Raw genomic sequence first — 19005 nt, forward strand, 5'->3', positions numbered from 1 at the left:
AAAATCAACAGGAAGAGACCCGATATACCAACCATCACTGCATAGCAACCATCAGGAATTGCATTTTCTACTTCAGAATATTACCTCACTTTCCTCCAAGGAAAGCATTTTATCACTGGTTCTAGTTGATTTTTTACAGCAGCAAGTGTTAAAGCGTGACACGGAGTCTTCCATTTTGCAAAGCGGGAGACTATTATCCTTAAAAACATGGATTTCTTTCCGCGGCGTCTTTTGTCGACGCCCTCGGGGGAGTCTGGAGGCAAATCTATACGGTAGGATTGGCTTTTCAGCAGCTCTCTCGCAGACACTTCCTCTCAAGCTACAGAAAATGGATAGAAATGAAATGTTACTTTGCAGACGACGGATTTTAAATGTTCATTCATTCATACGTTTTCTAGTCGACAAGTCTTGGCAGAAGGCTGAAGTCTGAGTGCTCGACGTAATTAGGAAGTACAACATTGAGGACTTCAAACCCGATCCATTCATTTCCGACGTTCTTCTCCGTCAGCAATAAACAAGTCATTTAGCATTTTCCGTCTCGCTACTTTTTGCAGGTTTATCACTGAATGATGCAGTGCTCGACGATTGCTTAGCGCACCCCTCGTTATTTCTCCAGCGCTTGTTCTTTTGTTAATGAAAACTTCATCAAGCTGATGGCAAGGTGGGCGTAGGGTGAAAATAGAAGCTAATCTTAAGACATTTGTCAAACGCAAGGAACGGCAACCATTCTAAGGTTAACAATGTCTCAAAGGCCTTGTTCAGACTGGCAGTCCGAATCCAGATTGAAATGGTCCCCAGTTGGGGACTTGGCAGCCACAGTAATAAGGTGGTAGGTGGATCCCAGACTTTTTCTCTATGGAGTGGCTCGCAGGGCGTGGCCTCCTCTCTACCTGGGCGGGTCACTGGCTGGGTGCTGGTGCGTTGTCTGGGTATTGCCTGCTTCGGGTGGGGATCCTGTGCCTGGACTTAGTGGGCCATGGGGTTCCCGTGGTGTGCTGTGTCAGTTGGGGGGCGGCGGCTGTGGCTCGTGGACAGGGTGGTGGTGTGCGTGTAGGCGGTGGTGCGTCCCCTCGACCCATCCCTGAAGGGGGACCATCCTGGATCACGGGAATGACAGCGGTCCCCTTGCTGGCACTGCGGGACTAGGGCTGGACTGCGCTGGCTCCTCCATCTCCCGGTTTCGCTGAGGAAGGGCCGGGGCCCTGGGGCGGCTCCCGCGTGGCATTTCCACTCGTCTGCTACATGTTGGGATTGAAGCATGTCTACGTGCAACTAGAAACACTCAAGTAGAGAAAACTCTGTGTCAGGATTAGCGATCAGGTAGCATAGAATAGGATGCCAACACATCCACACTCACAAGGGAGTCACACAAATTCTGGGTTCTACACCTCACATGGCTGATTTGTGTACACTTCACCCCTCCCGATCACTTATCTTGGTATTCAAGCATGTCTACGTGCAATTAGCCACACTCAAGTAGAGAAACTTGGTGTCAGGATTAGCGATCAGGCAGCATAGAATAGGATGCCAACACTCACAACGGATTTACACAAATACTGTGTTCTACACTTCACATGGCTGATTTGAGTAAACTTCACCCCTCCATCACCTATCTTTCTGACTCCCCCCCCTCCACCCTCTTTCTCCTTGGTCAACAGGCCCCCCACGTGGTGTCAACCGGATATACAACTAGATACCAATAGCACAAACATATTCATAGTTAGTGTAGGCGTTCAATATATTTCTTGTTGTTGTTTTTGCTTCTTCTGTCTCTCTCTCTCTCTCTCTCTCTCTCTCTCCTTATCTCTTTTTTTCTGACTGGCAGTCCAAATCTGATTTTTGACAATCCAGATTGAAACTGCATGACTCTTTTGTAGTCTGAACTGTCACAAAGCACAGAAATCTGATTTTCGTGAGACTTTGTAACGTTCAGACTGCAGGCACATCTGATTCTTGTAAAAAATATGATTTCAGGGTTTACTGTTCACACTGTTTTTAGCAAGTGCGCAAATCAGATCTGGACCCATTGACATTTTTGACACACCTGACAGGTTGCTGTGCCAACGAACGCATTGGCCTTGTTCAGACTGGCAGCAAAAAAAATCTGTTTTTTTGCCCATTCAGATCAAAACTGGATGACTCTGATTCAGTCTGAACAGTCCCAAAGAACAGGAAATCTAATCTGAAACCACATACAGGAGGTAGTTTCATATCAGATTTGGACAAGATGCTTCTCAGTCTGAACAGCTGAAATGGGTTTTGACTGTCTGTGACATCTCTCAATACTGGATTATGCCTTTGTTTGATTTGAATTGAATCTTATTTGGACACTTGCTAAAAACAGTGTGAACAGTCAGCCCAGAAAATCTGATTTGAGGAGGAATCCGATTGGAATCAGATATGCCTGCAGTCTAAACACAACCAGTCTCACGAAAATCAGATTTCTCTGCTTTGTGACTGTTCTCGCAACAAAAGTGCCATCCAGTTTGAATCTGGATGGGCTAAAATCAGATTTTTGGCTGCCAGATTGAACAAGGCCTATGCTGCTTGACGCCTTCGTTGCCACAGAAACCTGTCATGAGGGCCAATAGTGTGAACAGGTCCAATTTTGATATGGACACTTACTAAAATCACTATGAGCAGTCAGCCACGAAAATCAGATTTGAGGAAATATCCAAATGGAATCAGATATGCCTGCAGTCTAAACGCAACGAGTCTCACGAAAATCAGATTTCTGTGCTTTGTGACCGTTCAGAATGCAAAAACGTGTTAGAGTTTAGGTCTGGATTGGCTAAAAAACAGATTTTGGCTGCCAGTCTGAAAGAGACCCAGAACTGATTTGGACACATGTTAAATATAGTGTGAGCAGTCGACCCTGAAAATCCGATTTGAGTAGGAATCAGATATACCTGCAGTCTGAATGCAGTCAATCAGTCTCACGAAAATCAGGTTTCTGTGCTTTGGGATGGTTCAGACTGCAAAAGAGTCTTATGGTTTAGATCTGGATTGGCTAAAAATCAAGATTTTGGGTGCCAGTCTGCAAGAGGCCCAGCACTGATTTGGACATTTGTTAAATATAGTGTGAACAGTCGACCCTGAAAATCCGATTTGAGGAGGAATCAGATATGCCTGCAATCTGAACGCAGTTAATCAGTCTCACGAAAATCAGATTTCTGTGCTCTGTGACGGTACAGACTAAAAAAGAGCCATCCAGTTTCAATCTGGTTGGCTCAAAATCTGATTTTGACTGCCAATTAGTCCCTAAAAATAAGATTCGAGGAGGAATTCAACTGGGATCGGATATGCCTGCAGTCTGAAAGCAGTCAATCAGTCTCACAAAAATCAGATTTCTGTGTTTTGTCATGGTTCAGGCTACAAAAGTACCATCCAGTTTCAATCTGGATTGGCTCAAAATCAGAGTTTACCTACCATTCAGTCCCTAAAAATCCGGTTTGAAGAGGAATCCGATTGGAATCGGAACGCAGTCGGTCTCACGAAAATAAGATGTCTGTGCTTTGTGACGGTTCAGACTACAAAAGAGCCATCCAGTTTCAATCTGGATGGGCACAAAATCAGATTTTGACTGCCAGTCAGTCCCTAAAAATCGAATTTGAGTAGGAATCCGATTGGAATCAGATATGCCTGCAGTCTGAACGCAGTCAATCAGTCTCACGAAAATCAGATTTCTGTGCTTTGTGGTGGTTCAGACTACAAAAAAGCCATCCAGGTTCAATCTGGATTGTCTCAAAATCAGATTTTACCTACCATTCAGTCCCTAAAAATCCGGTTTGAAGAGGAATCCGATTGGAATCAGATATGCCTTCAATCTGACCGCAGTCAGCGTCACGAAAATAAGATTTCTGTGCTTTGTGACAGTTCAGACTACAAAAGAGCCATCTAGTTTCAATCTGGATAGGCTAAAAATCAAATTTTGCCTGCCAGTCAGTCCATAAAAATACGATTTGAGGAGGAATTGGATTCGAATCAGATATGCCTGCATTCTGAATGCAGTCAATCAGTCGCATGAAAATCAGATTTCTGTGCTCTGTGACGGTTCAGACTACAAAATAGCTATTCAGTTTCAATCTGGATGGGCTCAAAATCCGATTTTGACTGCCAGTAAGAACCTAAATATCCAATTTGAGGAGGAATCTGATTGGAATCAGATATGCCTGCAGTCTGAACGCAGTCAATCAGTCTTACGAAAATCAGTGCTCTGTGACAGTTCAGACTACAAAATAGCTATTCAGTTTCAATCTGGATGGGCTCAAAATCCGATTTTGACTGCAAGTAAGAAACAAAAAATCCAATTTGAGGAGGAATCCGATTGGAATCAGATATACCTGCAGTCTGAACGCAGTCAATCAGTCTCACGAAAATCAGATTTCTGTGCTTTGGGACGGTTCAGACTTCAAAAGAGCTACCCAGTTTCAATCTGGATTGGTTGAAAATCCAATTTTGACTGCCAGTCTGAACAAGGAAATGAATCAACCAACAACATAATGGTCAAATCATTGGTAAATTGATTGACAATCTATCTTTACAACTTCTCTCTGCAGCCAATCGCCCCAAGAGCCTGCTGGTGTACATCAATCCCTACGGCGGCAAGCGTCAAGCCAAGTACATTTATGATCAGAAGGTGGCGCCGCTGTTTTCCCGAGCCTGCATCGCCACCGACGTGATTGGTGGGTATCTATCAGAGACGGACCTGGGACATTTAAATAAAAAATGACTCTCGGCGGCCTCCCGTGTCGGCATGAAGAGGCTTGGGAGAATATGATTTGGCTTATGGTGCCATTAATCACGCCAGCACCTTAATGGAGGCGGTGATAGCTGATAAGCTCGGGTATCCAAACACATCTATTATTCAATAAGTGTTTGCAGCAGCTACACATAGTCTGCACTATTGATGGTCCATCAGAGTGACTACAGTTTGCTCTGGAGTACCGGCAGCCGCTTGGAAGTCTTTTATCCGTGTTGTTATTAGAAGGCCGCCACGTAGATTTACAGTTGGAATTTTTGTTTTGTTTTCTCGGGCTCCGAGAGTGTGATATACGATATCGGAATTGGCTTTTCTTGTTGTTGTTGTTGCCTCCTCGCTTACACTTTTGTCCCGTACATCAATCTGTACAACGGGGCCCCAGTAAATACTTCAAATTGCGCTACTTTTTCATGTCGGCTGGTTATTGTCTGTTCCCTGTCATTTGGCTAATAGAAACCGACGCTCCTATTTGTCTTTGCAGTTACAGAACGGGCCAATCATGCAAGGGATCACTTGAAAACAGAAGCAAATCTAGACAAATACGATGGGTGAGTCCTGGAGATGATAACGGAGGTGGTGTTGATATAGCGGCTGATGCTGAAAATGATGCGCTTCAAAAAAATAGGTGAAGGTTTTGACCAATATTTTGCAAATTGCAGACTCAATATTTTGTCTCCATACAGAGGCAACATAATATATTCCAGACATTGATGGTTCTTATTTAGGGTGATATATCGTGATATTTTGTAGCCCAAAAGGTTATCGATATGCTCCAGCCATAGACTTCACAATCAGTTGAATGGACATGGGGCTCGGGGCCGATCCATAGGGGGCCTATTTTCAAAAACTTACATTTGAAATATTTTCAAAACCAAAGCCGCTAACGACCTAAAACGAAAACAGGCACCTCCTTTAGGCATATTTGAGTCTCCATGAGCAGCGACATAAATCCAAGTCGTTCCCTGATAAATCCTGATTATAATTTTTTTTGTATGGAAGTTTAACAAAACTTAAAATGGCTGTAAAATTTTCAGATTTCAAGCTAGATGCGCAAAAATCCCCAAATGGAGTGATAATCACCTATATTTTAGGCATCAACAGCAATATTTAACAAATACAGTGGGGCAAATAAGTATTTAGTCAAACACCAATTGTGCAAGTTCTCCTACTTGAAAAGATTAGAGAGGCCTGTAATTTTCAAATGGTAAATGGTGTTATATTTGTATAGCGCTTTTCCACCTTTCAAGGTGCTCAAAGCGCTTTACACGACATTGCCATCTAAATACTGGTCACGCAGTACCAAGAGCAATGGGTGGTTCAGTATCTTGCTCAAGGATAGTAATCCTCAGCCATGAGACACAGGATGTGGAGAAAAAAAAACAGAAAATCATATTGTTTGATTTTGAAAGAATTTATTTCCAAATTACAGTGGAAAAAAGGTATTTGGTCACCTACAAACAAACAAGATTTCTGGCTGTCAAAGAGGTCTAATGAGGCTCCACTCGTTACCTGTATTAATGGCACCTGTTTTGACTCATTATCGGTATAAACTACACCTGTCCACAACCTCAGTCAGTCACACTCCAAACTCCACTATGGCCAAGACCAAAGAGCTGTTGAGGGACACCAGAGACAAAATTGTAGACCTGCACCAGAATGGAAGACATACAAGACCACTGATAATCTCCCTCGATCTGGGGCTCCATGCAAGATCTCACCCGAGGCGTCAAAATGATAACAAGAACGGTGAGCAAAAATCCCAGAACCACACGGGGGGACCGAGTGAATGACCTACAGGGAGCTGGGACCACAGTAACAAAGGCTACTATCAGTAACACAATGCGCCGCCAGCATCTCAAATCCTGCACTGCCAGACGTGTCCCCCTGCTGAATCCAGTACACATCCAGGCCCGTCTGCGGTTCGCTAGAGAGCATTTGGATGATCCAGAAGAGGACTGGGAGAATGTGTTATGGTCAGATGAAACCAAAATAGAACATTTTGATAGAAACACAGGTTCTGGTGTTTGGAGGAGAAAGAATACTGAATTGCATCCGAAGAACACCATACCCACTGTGAAGCATCGGTGTGAAAACATCATGCTTTGTGGCTGTTTTTCTGCAAAGGGACCAGGACGACTGATCTTTGTAAAGGAAAGAATGAATGGGGCCATGTATCGAGAGATTTTGAGTGAAAATCTCCTTCCATCAGCAAGGGCATTGAAGATGAGACGTGGCTGGGTCTTTCAGCATGACAATGATCCCAAACACACAGCCAAGGCAACAAAGGAGTGGCTTCGTAAGAAGCATTTCAAGGTCCTGGAGTGGCCTAGCCAGTCTCCAGATCTCAACCCCATAGAAAATCTGTGGAGGGAGTTGAAAGTCCGTGTTGCCCAACGACAGCCCCAAAACATCACTACTCCAGAGGAGATCTGTATGGAGGAATGGGCCAAAATACCAGCAACAGTGTGTGAAAAGCTTGTGAAGAGTTACAGAAAACGTATGGCCTCGGTTATTGCCAACAAAGGGTACATAACAAAGTATTGAGATGAATTTTTGTTATTGACCAAATACTTATTTTCCACCATGATTTGCAAATAAATTCTTTAAAAATCAAACAATGTGAATTTCTGGGTTTTTTTTCATTCCACATTCTGTCTCTCATGGTTGAGCTTTACCCATGTTGACAATTACAGGCCTCAATAATATTTTCAAGTGGGAGAACTTGCACAATTAGTGGTTGACTAAATATTTATTAGCCCCACTGTATGTGGCAAAATGGATTTTGGTTTGTGGCATATTATTTTTGGTATGTGGCATATTTTGGGGGTATATGGCATTCTTGCAGAACATGCACGTCCATGCCATTGATGTCTATGCACGTCCAAATTTTCCATTCATTTTAACTCATTAGCTCCAAAAAACGTATGAATACGTTCTATTATTAATAGTTTCAGTGTCCCAAAGATGTATTTATGTGTCTTCTACGTTTTTCTTTCAAAAAAGACATCTCTGGGTCATGATTCACTTCAGCTCCAAAGCACAAAGCTGAAAAGCCATTTTAAAGCAATAAAACTGGCCACTGGAGGGCAGTAGCGCATTTGGTAAGACCCGCAACCCGATTCAACGGCAACAAATGGCCAAGCCGCACGGCCGGGCACCGGCAGAAGACGAACAAATGGATGCCAGGCGGCGGACGACCGAGTGGAACGACCGGGACCACTAGTGCAGCGGACATAGCCTTTGAGTCCGTGCTGCTCGCGAGCAGAGCCCGCAGAGACTCAAAAAATTTCATCTTTATGAAACAGATGGCGATGAGGGAAAAGTTTAACCAGCTGTCGCGGCCAGAACAGCGTCATCTTTCAGTTAGTTATGTGTAAATAAATTGTTACTTTGCTATCAAAAGCTCTATTTGTCTTGTTGTTTATCTTATTTTGTAAAAGGAAAACATTATTCAGATGTTTGGGATGTAACTAAAGCAAAAAATAGCTGTGTATAAGTCAAAGTTACGTTTGAAATGTATGCTTTCACAAAAAGCTCAATTTCTGTTTTTTTATCAGAAATTGGAAAATTGCTCAAACTAAGCTATTTTCTGATGCTGATTTCTAAAGAATGGAAAAAGATATGAACTAACTTTTTTTCCTGCTGAAAGAAGGGAGTCTAATCTTTCTTTTGGTGGGTTCCATGTTCATATAGTAATAGAACAGAATTTTCTGTGGGCCTTGCAAAATCAGTCAAAATCCAGTAAAACGGTCGAGAGCGAAGGGCCTTGCTCCGGTGAAAATGGCTGGGAGTGAATGAATTAAATGGCAGAAAAACATGTGGCTGTGATTTTTTTTTTTTTTTATTATAAGCTTACCATTAGAGCGCACTGACATTCAGCTGGCACCCAAGTCAGGCTATGCCACTGACGACTCTACACGTCCATATTTTCCATTCATTTTGAATGGGAGAAAAATGTATGGTTGTCATGTTTGTCCATACACTTTACAATACAACATATCCATTTTGCCACATACATAAAAAAAATGCCACATGTCAAAATACATTTTGCCGCATGGCAAAATCAATTTTGCCACATGGCAAATAAATGCTACACGGCAAAAAATGAAATGCCACATGGCAAAATCCATTTTGCCACATGGCAAATACCACTTTTCGTTCTTGGCCCTGCTACAATTTTCACATCAGAAACTTAATACTTAAGGAAAGCGTGGAGAATAATCTTAATTTTACTCAACACAAGCAAAATTTGCATTTTTCTATGTACAGTACATCACAACTTATTCACCGAAATTTTCGCACTATAAGCTGCAACTCACCAAATTTGACATGAAAATGACATTTGTTCATAGATAAGCCGCAGCTGTCCTCACTGTAGTATGGGATATTTACACAAAAAGATATTAACACTGTATTTGACAGCGACATTATACGACTGTCATAAGATCAAATGAACCACCATTTCACTGCTTCAAGAAGCTTCTTTTGGCCATTCCTGCTCCCTTGGGGGAGACCGTCAACCTCTGCTGCTACCTGCTGTCGACACTGTTGTCCAACATGCCTCCTAGTATGCATTGCAGCACTACAGATGTAAATAATAATCAAAATTCATGTTCTGTGCTAATTATTTCTTCAGTTACTGTTCCAGTTGTTTCATTAAGTGCTAGTTATGCTATTTGGTAAAACTTTATTTGACAGTGGCGCCATAATATTGTCATTAGACAATCATAATTATGACATGACACTGTCATAAGCTTTAATGAATGCTTATAACAAATGTCATTTTGTGTTATCTCACTTTTGAATGGATGTAAAAGAGTTAGTGACAAAATTTCAGCAGGGCCGAGGCCATATGGCAAAATTGATTTTGCCATGTGTATTTTTTTGCCATGTGGCAAAACTGATGTTGCCAAAAATGCGTTTTTCTGCCATTTGAAATGAATCAAAAATTTGGAAGTTCATAGCCATCAATGGCATCGCATTACTTGGGTGCCATTTGAATGTCAATGCGCTGTAATGGTAAGTGTATAGTCAAAAATCACAGCCACACGTTTTTCTGCTATTTAAAATGAATGGAAAATTTGGACGTGCATAGCCGTCAATGGCATGGACGTGCATGGCCTGCAAAAATGCCATATACCCCCCCAAAAAATTGCCACATACCCCCAAAAAAAATGCCACAAACCAAAATCCATTTGTGACCTGCAAATGCACCAAAACTCAACACCTTTTTAAAACGATATATCGAATCTTAGCGGGAGTATATCGATAACCTTTTGGGCTACATATATTGCGATATATCACCTTTTCGGTATATTGTCACACCCCTAGTTTTAACCAAAACAATCACACTGGATTTAAATTCAACATCTAGGTTTTTAAACATTATCTAAAGCTAAACATGGCTTTTGAGCAGCTTTAAAAACACCACCCCGTTGATATGATGCTTTTAACTCGACGAAATGTTGCTAAATCTGAAAAATGCAATAAAAGACGACTAATGTTGTATTCAAAATGCCGCCTTTAGAGTGGTGAGTGTAGGCGGAGACGGCATGTTCAGTGAGATCCTACACGGACTGGTCGCCAGGACCCAAATTGAGCACAGCATAGACCTCGACCAACCCGACGCCCGATTGGTGCCGTGCTCCCTCCGCATCGGGATTATCCCTGCAGGTGATTAAATATGAGTATTGAAAATGGTGACGGTATTAGAAACGCGTTGACTGTTATTTAATCGACAGTTGATGTCTAAAAATTGAGCCGTTGCCGAGTTACTGAAGAGGGTCGCCATGGCAACAGGGCAGGCGGTCCCACCGGGGGACTTAAGTAGAGTCAGTCACTTGAACTGAGGAATGTTTTTTGGCTTGTTTGACCCATCGTAAACATTGAGAAAATTGATTTACACTGATATGTAAATATTTTGTTCGTTTATCACGAGTAAACGTTCAATCCTTTTCAATATCTATGGGTCGTCAATTGCAATATACATAAAGCATTGGAGGCATAAATATGTAAATAAAAACTAATTTCGATAATTTTGTGACCTTGCGAAAAACAGTAACAAAATAGCTCAACAGCGCCCCCTTGAAATTTTCAAAAAGGCCTCTCCTTTCTTATTGATTTACAGGGTGTACATTTGAGACATTCGCGCCTAGGGAGTTAGTTAGACCCTTATCAACATTAGTGAGACTGTTCATGAGATATGAGATATAAAGTTATCAAAATGGTGGTAAGTAGAGTCAGTCACTTGAACTGAAGAATGATTTTGGCTTGTTTGACCCATCGTAAACATTGAGAAAATTGATTTACACTGATATGTAAATATTTTATGTTAGTTTATCACAAGTAAACGTCCAATCCATTTGAACATCTATGGCTGGTCAATGGCAATATATATAAAGCACTGGAGGCATACAGAACTACATAAAAACTAATTTTGATAATTTTGTGATCTTGCGAAAAACAGTAACAAAATGGCTCAACAGTGCCTCCTTGGAATTTTCATGAAGTCTTTTTCAGTCTTTTTCATATCTGGCATGTATGAGAGGTATCCCAGCCTGGACAAGACTGCATTTAAATATTACCCATTAGGCATGGAGCCCACTGTTGGGAACATGAAACGCCCCTTTTTACTAGTTCTTTTTATTTTCTTCAAACTTTTTTCATTCTAATATTTTGGGTTTGTATTATTATTATTATTATTATTATTATCATGTACTTATGTATTTCTCCAATGCTTTTTGATGTATTTTTCTTCAATGTAAATTCACATACGCTCTTGGAAAGTAGTCACAAATACTTTGTAATGCTATTTATAGTTTTGATCTTATTGCTGCCTTTGACACAATTTCTCATACTATCCTTCTTGACTGGCTTTCCTCCATTGGTATCACCCACACACCCTATACTTGGTTCACCTCCTACCTCTGCGACAGCAGACATTTTGTCAAATTCGGTCCCCATAAATCCCTTGGACGTCAAATATTATATAACACGTATATTACATATGTGTTGCAGGTTTCAAGCACACTTAATGTCAATAAGTTAAAATCGTATACACAGCATGGTGGTACATTAACATAACTGCTTTTATGACCTTTATTATCAGTCAACAGCGATGAAGAAGTTGTATAGTAAATCTTCCCCAAGAGAGTTTTTTGGACGCTTTTTCACACACTTTATTTTTTTATGTGACCATATGCTTGCTCATAATAATATCGAAAGATAAGCAGCATTATTGCACCATCCGGCTCTTGAATGTGAATGTTTTTGTTAAAAATAGTCACATTTTAATGGCATTTCAGGGACTAAAATATGCTTTGCAAGCATAACAGTCAAAATGACTTTGGAAAGTGGCTGAAAAATGTATCATTTTACAAATAAATTGTTTGAAATAATTCAATAGATTTCTATGATAAATAGTTTTAACTAGGGTGACCATATTTTGATTTCCAAAAAAGAGGACACACCATCCGGCCTCGAGATACTTGAATAGCTTTGCTAGCAGAATAGCTAACATGACTTTGGATACGTGATGAGAAATCTATAATTTTACAAATAAATCTTTTGAAATGATTCAATTAAATTCTTTCATACACAGAATAGCTTTAACAGAGTGGACACGCAATGTTCACACACTAACAGAGGGGACATTGTGTGCTAATGTTAGCCCTCAGCCTAGCTTTGCTAGCATAATTGGTAACATGACTTTGGATACTTGATGAAAAATGTATCATTTTACAAATCAACCTTTTGAAATAATTCAATTCAATACATTTCTTGATAAATCGCTTGAACAGAGTGGATATTTTGTGATAAATATAACCCTCAGCATAGCTTTGCTAACATAATAGCTAACATGACTCTTGATGCTTGATGAAAAATGTATCATTTTACAAATAAACCTTTTGGAATAATTCAATCCAATACATTTCTTTGATAAATAGCTTTAACAGAGTGGACATTTTGTGGTAAATTTAGCCCTCAGCCAAGCTTTGCTAGTATAATAGCTAACATGACTTTGGACACTTGATGGAAAATGTATCATTTTACAAATAAATCTTTTGAAATACAGTAAATTTCTTTGATTCTTTAACAGAGTGGACATTATGTGCTAAATATAACCCTCAGCATCGCTTTACTAGCATAATAGCTAAAGTGACTTTGGATACGTTATGAGAAATCTTAACATTTTACAAATAAACTTTTTGAAGTGATTCAGTTCAATTCTTTGATATTCCGTCTAGCTTTAACAGAGTGGACACACAATGATCACACACTGATAGAGGGGACATTTTGTGCTAATGTTAGCCCTTAGCCTAGCTTTGCTGGCATAATAGCTAACATGACTTTGGATACTTGACGACAAATCTTACCATTTTACAATTAAACCTTTTGAAACGATTCAATTTCTTTGATATGTAGCTATGACAGAGTGGACACGTTGTGATCAAGCACACTGAGCGTACTTTACAAAACTGCAAAATCTGATCTTCAAAGGAGGTAACAAAAAATTAAAACACCTCACTACAGTCGAATTTCCCGTTACTGGTGTGATGTTATCGTAGGAGAGTGATTTCATTCATAAATAAGGAATTTTCTTAAAGGGACACACACACAACTTGACAGTGGATAGTGACACTAAAATGATAAAATACGGACTTTTGTGTGTCGTCAGGCTCTACAGATTGTGTCTGCTTCGCCACAGTAGGAACCAACGATCCTGTTACGTCCGCTTTGCACATCATTGTTGGTGAGTGGGATTTTATATTCTATTTTTTTCAACGTTTAATATTTATTTAAAGACGTTCCGACATGTGTTAACAGGCGACTCCCAACCCATGGACGTGTGCTCGGTGCATAGCGACGATACGTTTCTGAGATATTCAGTATCGTTGCTGGGTTACGGCTTCTACGCCGATATTCAGACCGACAGCGAGAGGCAGCGGTGGCTGGGTCCTGCTCGATATGACCTATCAGGTAGCACAAAACAGGAGTTGCTTCAGTGAATGGCCGTGCTTGTTACTTTATTAAGTGTGATTTGATTCGATTCAAGGAGCCTCCAATCGATTCTAGGGGTGTGACAAAATATCGAAACGGTGATATAGTGATACTTTGTATTCGAAAGGTTATCGATATGCTCCTACCAAGAATCGATATATCATTTTAAAAAGGTGTCACTGTTTGACGGGGGAAGGAACCAACAAATTCACAATCTTCCACTAGAATTTGTTGTCTATTTATCTATTGTCCCTGTCACCTCAACAATATATTTGTGTGATACAACTGCAAATATTTGAACACCTGTGTATTAGCTAGAATCCTGACCCTATTAAAAGTCCATCTCCACTCCATGTATTATCCTGATGCACTTATTTGAGGTCGATGGCAGCATAAAGACACCTGTCCACCCCATACACTCAGTAAAACTCAACCTTGTAACATGGTCAAGACCAAATAGCTGTCCAAAGACACCAGAGACAAAATTGTTCACCTCCACAAGGCTGGAAAGGGCTACAGCTCGATTGCCAAGTAGCTTGTGGAAAAAAGGTCTACTGTTGGAGCAATCATTAGAAAATGGAAGAAGCTAAACCTGACGGTCAATCTCGATTGGAGTAGAACCCATGGAAGATATCACCTCTTGGGGTCTCAATGATCCTAATAAAGGTGAGGAATCAGCCAAGAACTACACGACAGGAGTTGGTCAATGACCTGAAAAGAGCTGGGATCACTCTTTCCAAGGTTACTGTTGGTAATACACTAAGACGTCATGGTTTGAAATCATGCATGGCACGGAAGGTTCCCCTGCTTAAACCAGGACACGTCAGGGCCCACCTTAAATTTGCCGTTAACCTTTTGGATGATGCAGAGGAGTCCGGGGAACAAGTTTTGTGGTCAGATGAGAGTAAAATAGAACTTTTTGGCCATAATTCCACTAACCGTGTTTGGAGGAAGAAGAACGATGAATACTATCTCAAGAACACCATCCCTACTGTGAAGCATGGGGGTGGTAGAATCATGCTTTGGGGGTGTTTATCTGCATATGGGACAGGACAAGTGCACCGTATTAAAGAGAGGAAGACTGGGGCCCTGTATTTTGAGATTTTGAGGAACAACCTACTTCCTTCAGTCATAGCAATGAAGATGTGTCCTGCCTGGGTCTTCCAACATGACAATCACCTGAAGTCAAGGGTTAATTTGTGCTGGATCCTGCTGGAACAAGATCTGGCACCTCTTGATTTTGGCGTCACTATGATCCGGGACTTATTTGGGCAGATACGACACCTCTCGTGCATAGAAAATAATGATAATATAAAAACATTTTTTTTTAAATGTATTGTAATAGCCCCAAATTGGGGGGGGGGGGGGGGGGGGGGGGCTCCTTGATGGCTTTCTCCACTTTATTGTGGCAACAATAAGAAACCAATAAACAAAATAACAGCGGACTGCCACCACATTCGACCACTAACTTTTGCTTCTTGCCCGTCTCCCCCTCGCTTTCTACTACCTCACACCTCTCCAGTCCCAGCGTCTCTTAAAGGGACCGTGCATAGTTACGGACATTGCAGTATAAAATAAAATACTAATGTGCATAAATTTACAGAACAAATCCTAAGAATTTCATGTTGTTTATAAAAATTTAACGTCATTTTAAAGTGTCTGAGATTTTTTGATGCATTGAAAAGCTCAACTAACTAATCACACCCCTGACATAAAAATAAAATAACTTTGGAAATTTGCGGCATCTGGGGAACAAGCAGCCGGGATCAAACGGTATTTCAACATGCCAGTAAGACAGTTGCATTTACTGTCTTTTATCAAAAACAAGGAAGATGTTTCAAAACGAGTCAGAAAAGCAACAACCAGCTATGAGGGCAGCTGCAGCGATCATGCTAACATCAAGAGACTAGCGCCGCAGCAGCTAGCCAGGTTCATGGACAGCCTGCCAAGCTTGGCAGTAGGGTGCTACCGTGGCAGCAGCTGTTCAGGTTCAGCGCCACCCAGAGTGGGGGACCAGCGAACAGCGCCAGCAGTCAGCCAGGTGGACCACCAACAAGCCAGTACCCTGATGGGAAATTTGGGTTTGGGCTGCACAATTTGTAAAGCGGTGGGAGCTTTGGGGCCAGAGAAGACAGAGGGGGTGAAACTCGCAAAAGAATGGGTTTGTGTTGTTTATTGTAATCTCTGATTTTTTTGTTGTTTTACAAGTCCCACCTGTGTTTATGTGGGCAATTGCCCGTGCTGTCCAGGGTATAGCCTAAATAATTGTAAATTCTTGTCATAACATTTATACCATGGATATTATCTGAAATGGAGGCTTGTAAGTCCCACAGCATGGCAAGTGGACATTTGCGTGTTGTTTTCAGCACCATTTTCTGCGTATGTTCCAGGACCTGTGCCCATAGTGTCATCCCTGCGCTGTCATATGTAATTTGCGTTCCGGCACCTTATGATTTACAAATTAAGCACTGCCCCAAGCACAAAGCCAGCAAAACCAAGGAGGGGCTCCATAAGAAGCATAACAAGGTTTTAGCATGGCCTAGCCGGTCTCCAGACTTAAACCCAATCGAAAACCTTTTGAGGGAGCTTAAACTCAGCGTTTCTCAGCGACAGCCCAGAAACCTGACTGATGGGTGGGCCAAGATCCCCCTGCAGTGTGTGCAAACCTGGTGAAAAACTACAGAAAACGTTTGACTTCTGTTATTGCAAACAACGGCTACTGTACCAAATATTAACATTAGTTTTCTCAGGTGTTTAAATACTTAATTCCAGCTGTATTGCACAAACAAATCGTTTTAAAAAAAATCATACATTGTGATTTCTGGATTTTTCTTTTTAGATTCTCTCTCTTGCAGTGGACATGTACCTACGATGAAAATTCCAGTCCCCTTTATGATTTCTAAGTGGGAGAACTTGCAAAATTGCAGGGTGTTCAAATACTTATTTTCTTCACTCTATGCTCAGAATAAAATGAATTTAGAACTAGTAAATGTATACTCTGGTAATAAGTAATAAGTTCTTCCTGTCTTCGACGAGGGCGGACATGTTTTTCCTCCCAGCTGCTGCTTGCTGTTATCATCATCTTCGTCAGTCAGTATGTCTGTTTTTTTTTTTTTTCCCTCTGTGTATCAACCGTGCTGATCTCTCACACAAAAATGGATCTGATTAGTTGGTGTATTAGCACAATTGACCAGATTTTTTCAACAAGACACAACAACAAGACACCACTGTTTACGTGAGAGATACATGGGATCATTGGAAACCAGCATGTCTTACTGTCCTGTCCATGGAAAATATCAAGGATATTTGGCTGTTTGGGGTGACGGTTGTGGGGTTCCTTCTGCTTGGCGTAAGAGGTGCCCTGCTCTACCGGAAAGTTTCCAAGACGTCAGCTATCATGGAAATGTACAAATTGACCAAGGGTCAAACGGTGCAATGCTCGGACCGAGAACTGGCTCTGTGGGCTCACAGTTCGGTCCGAGGAAGGATGGAGAAAAGTGGATACTATCTTGCGCTAGGTGACGGAACTGTCGGAACGTGTGACTGAACTGCCGAGGCAGACCACGACTAATGGCAATGACTCAAGGGACCTGAGATCTCACCTACGCCATGAGGAGTGTAAATTTGACTGAAGACCAAGATTATTTGGGCATATTAAATTACTTGTTCGGCTTAATTTGATTATAATTTTCCTTTCCCGAACACCCTTATCTTCCCCCCTCCCTTCTCCTGGGAAGAGCCGTGCAGAAGTTCCTGTCTTTTGTCCCTGATCTCTTCCTAAGGCCGCTCTGCGACTCTTATTTTGTCTACAGACACGTACAAATACTAATACACTTGCGCACTCACACATAACCCCTCCCCCCAATCGGCCCCCGCCTTTTCTTGCTATCACTTCCCCCCCGTCCCTCCAGCCATGACTGGTAGTTTTCCTTTTTTTTTCGTGGAAAAAAATCCCTGTACGCGACCTGTGCTTTGTGTCATACCCCTGCTATGTTGTATGATATATGCATGTCTCATTGTAACTTGCTCTGTAATTTCTGAAGAAAAGAGAGAAGTGGCGGCGCGAAACAAAGTCTGCAGCGGCCTGATGCTCACTCATTGAACGGAATTTCGTTGTATCTGGTGTCATCTTGTGAGAGCTGGTGTCAATGAAAAATAAAATCTCTCTGAATCTCTGAAGTATATGATAGGTCATTTTCTTTCATTTTAGGCATTTACCGGTCACTTCCTGTTGAGAAACACAAAATAAACAAGTATTGACTGGTAAATGCCCCCGAATCAACAGGAAATGATTAAAAATCAAAATGAAATGACCAGAAATGTCTCGAAATTAAACTCATTAGTTGCCGTTGACCACCATAGACGTCCAATCCGTATGAATCCACTCCAAATGGATTGGACGTTTCCTCGTAATAAACTAATTTCAATTCACAGCAGAAAGATGTAAATTGACTTCAAATAATTTCCTGACCAATGTATCGATAATTGTTTTATCGCCATATTGTGAGATAATCGTTAACGTGAGCCTTGTATCGCAAATCGTATCATGAGGTTCTCAGAGGTTCCCTCCTCTATTCAATACAATGTTAAGTACACATTCAACACAAGCATTTCGACTAAAGTCCTAAAAAAATACAAAGTGCTTTTGACTTTTCGACCTTTCCACCAAAATAATGATGCGTATTGATCGATAGGTAACTGATCGATGTATCAATCTAGATGTATGTCTCATTATGTATTCAGGAAGGCAACTCTTGAATTCCGAGACTAGAACCGAGCCTCCTTAAACTGATCAGTGAGTTGTCCAGAGGCAATTTGGCCACTTCTGCTATTACCATCCAATCGAAACGAGAGCAACGGCTACACAATTAGAGCCTCGGAATTGTCTTTTTGGATCTAAACGATACAGACAGAGGGCTCAAGGCTCACTCTGCCTTTTCATTTCAGGAGTAAAGAACTTTCTGAGTCACAACTATTATGAAGGCACCGTCTCATTCGTTCCGGCGGAGGACGACGTAGGGAACCCCAGGGACAAGGAGCTGTGTCGGGCCGGGTAAATAAACCGAAACCTGGGTAGTTTTTTCAACAGAGTGGACATTTTATGCTAATGTTAGCCCTCAGATTTGCTAAAATAATAGCTAACATGACTTTGGATAATTGATTAAAAATGTCTCATTTTACAAATAAACCTTTTGAAATAATTCAATTCAATAAATTTCTATGATAAATAGCTTTAACAGAGT

The 19005-nt window shown here is 41.2% G+C and overlaps 1 protein-coding gene across 1 annotated transcript in view; it reads left to right on the forward strand.

Annotated features, from left to right (window-relative positions):
* The window catches only part of cerk (ceramide kinase), a 70045-nt gene that overhangs the window by 39691 nt on the left and 11349 nt on the right, over positions 1 to 19005 (forward strand). The window contains exons 4-9 of the mRNA XM_057855708.1: positions 4560 to 4685; positions 5244 to 5310; positions 10290 to 10435; positions 13440 to 13514; positions 13589 to 13741; positions 18710 to 18815. Of these exons, the coding sequence (XP_057711691.1) occupies positions 4560 to 4685; positions 5244 to 5310; positions 10290 to 10435; positions 13440 to 13514; positions 13589 to 13741; positions 18710 to 18815 (673 nt within the window). The remainder of the gene's footprint in view (positions 1 to 4559; positions 4686 to 5243; positions 5311 to 10289; positions 10436 to 13439; positions 13515 to 13588; positions 13742 to 18709; positions 18816 to 19005) is intronic.

The sequence above is a fragment of the Corythoichthys intestinalis genome, chromosome 13 (genome assembly GCF_030265065.1).
Source record: "Corythoichthys intestinalis isolate RoL2023-P3 chromosome 13, ASM3026506v1, whole genome shotgun sequence".
In the NCBI taxonomy this organism is placed as follows: Eukaryota; Metazoa; Chordata; class Actinopteri; order Syngnathiformes; family Syngnathidae; genus Corythoichthys; species Corythoichthys intestinalis.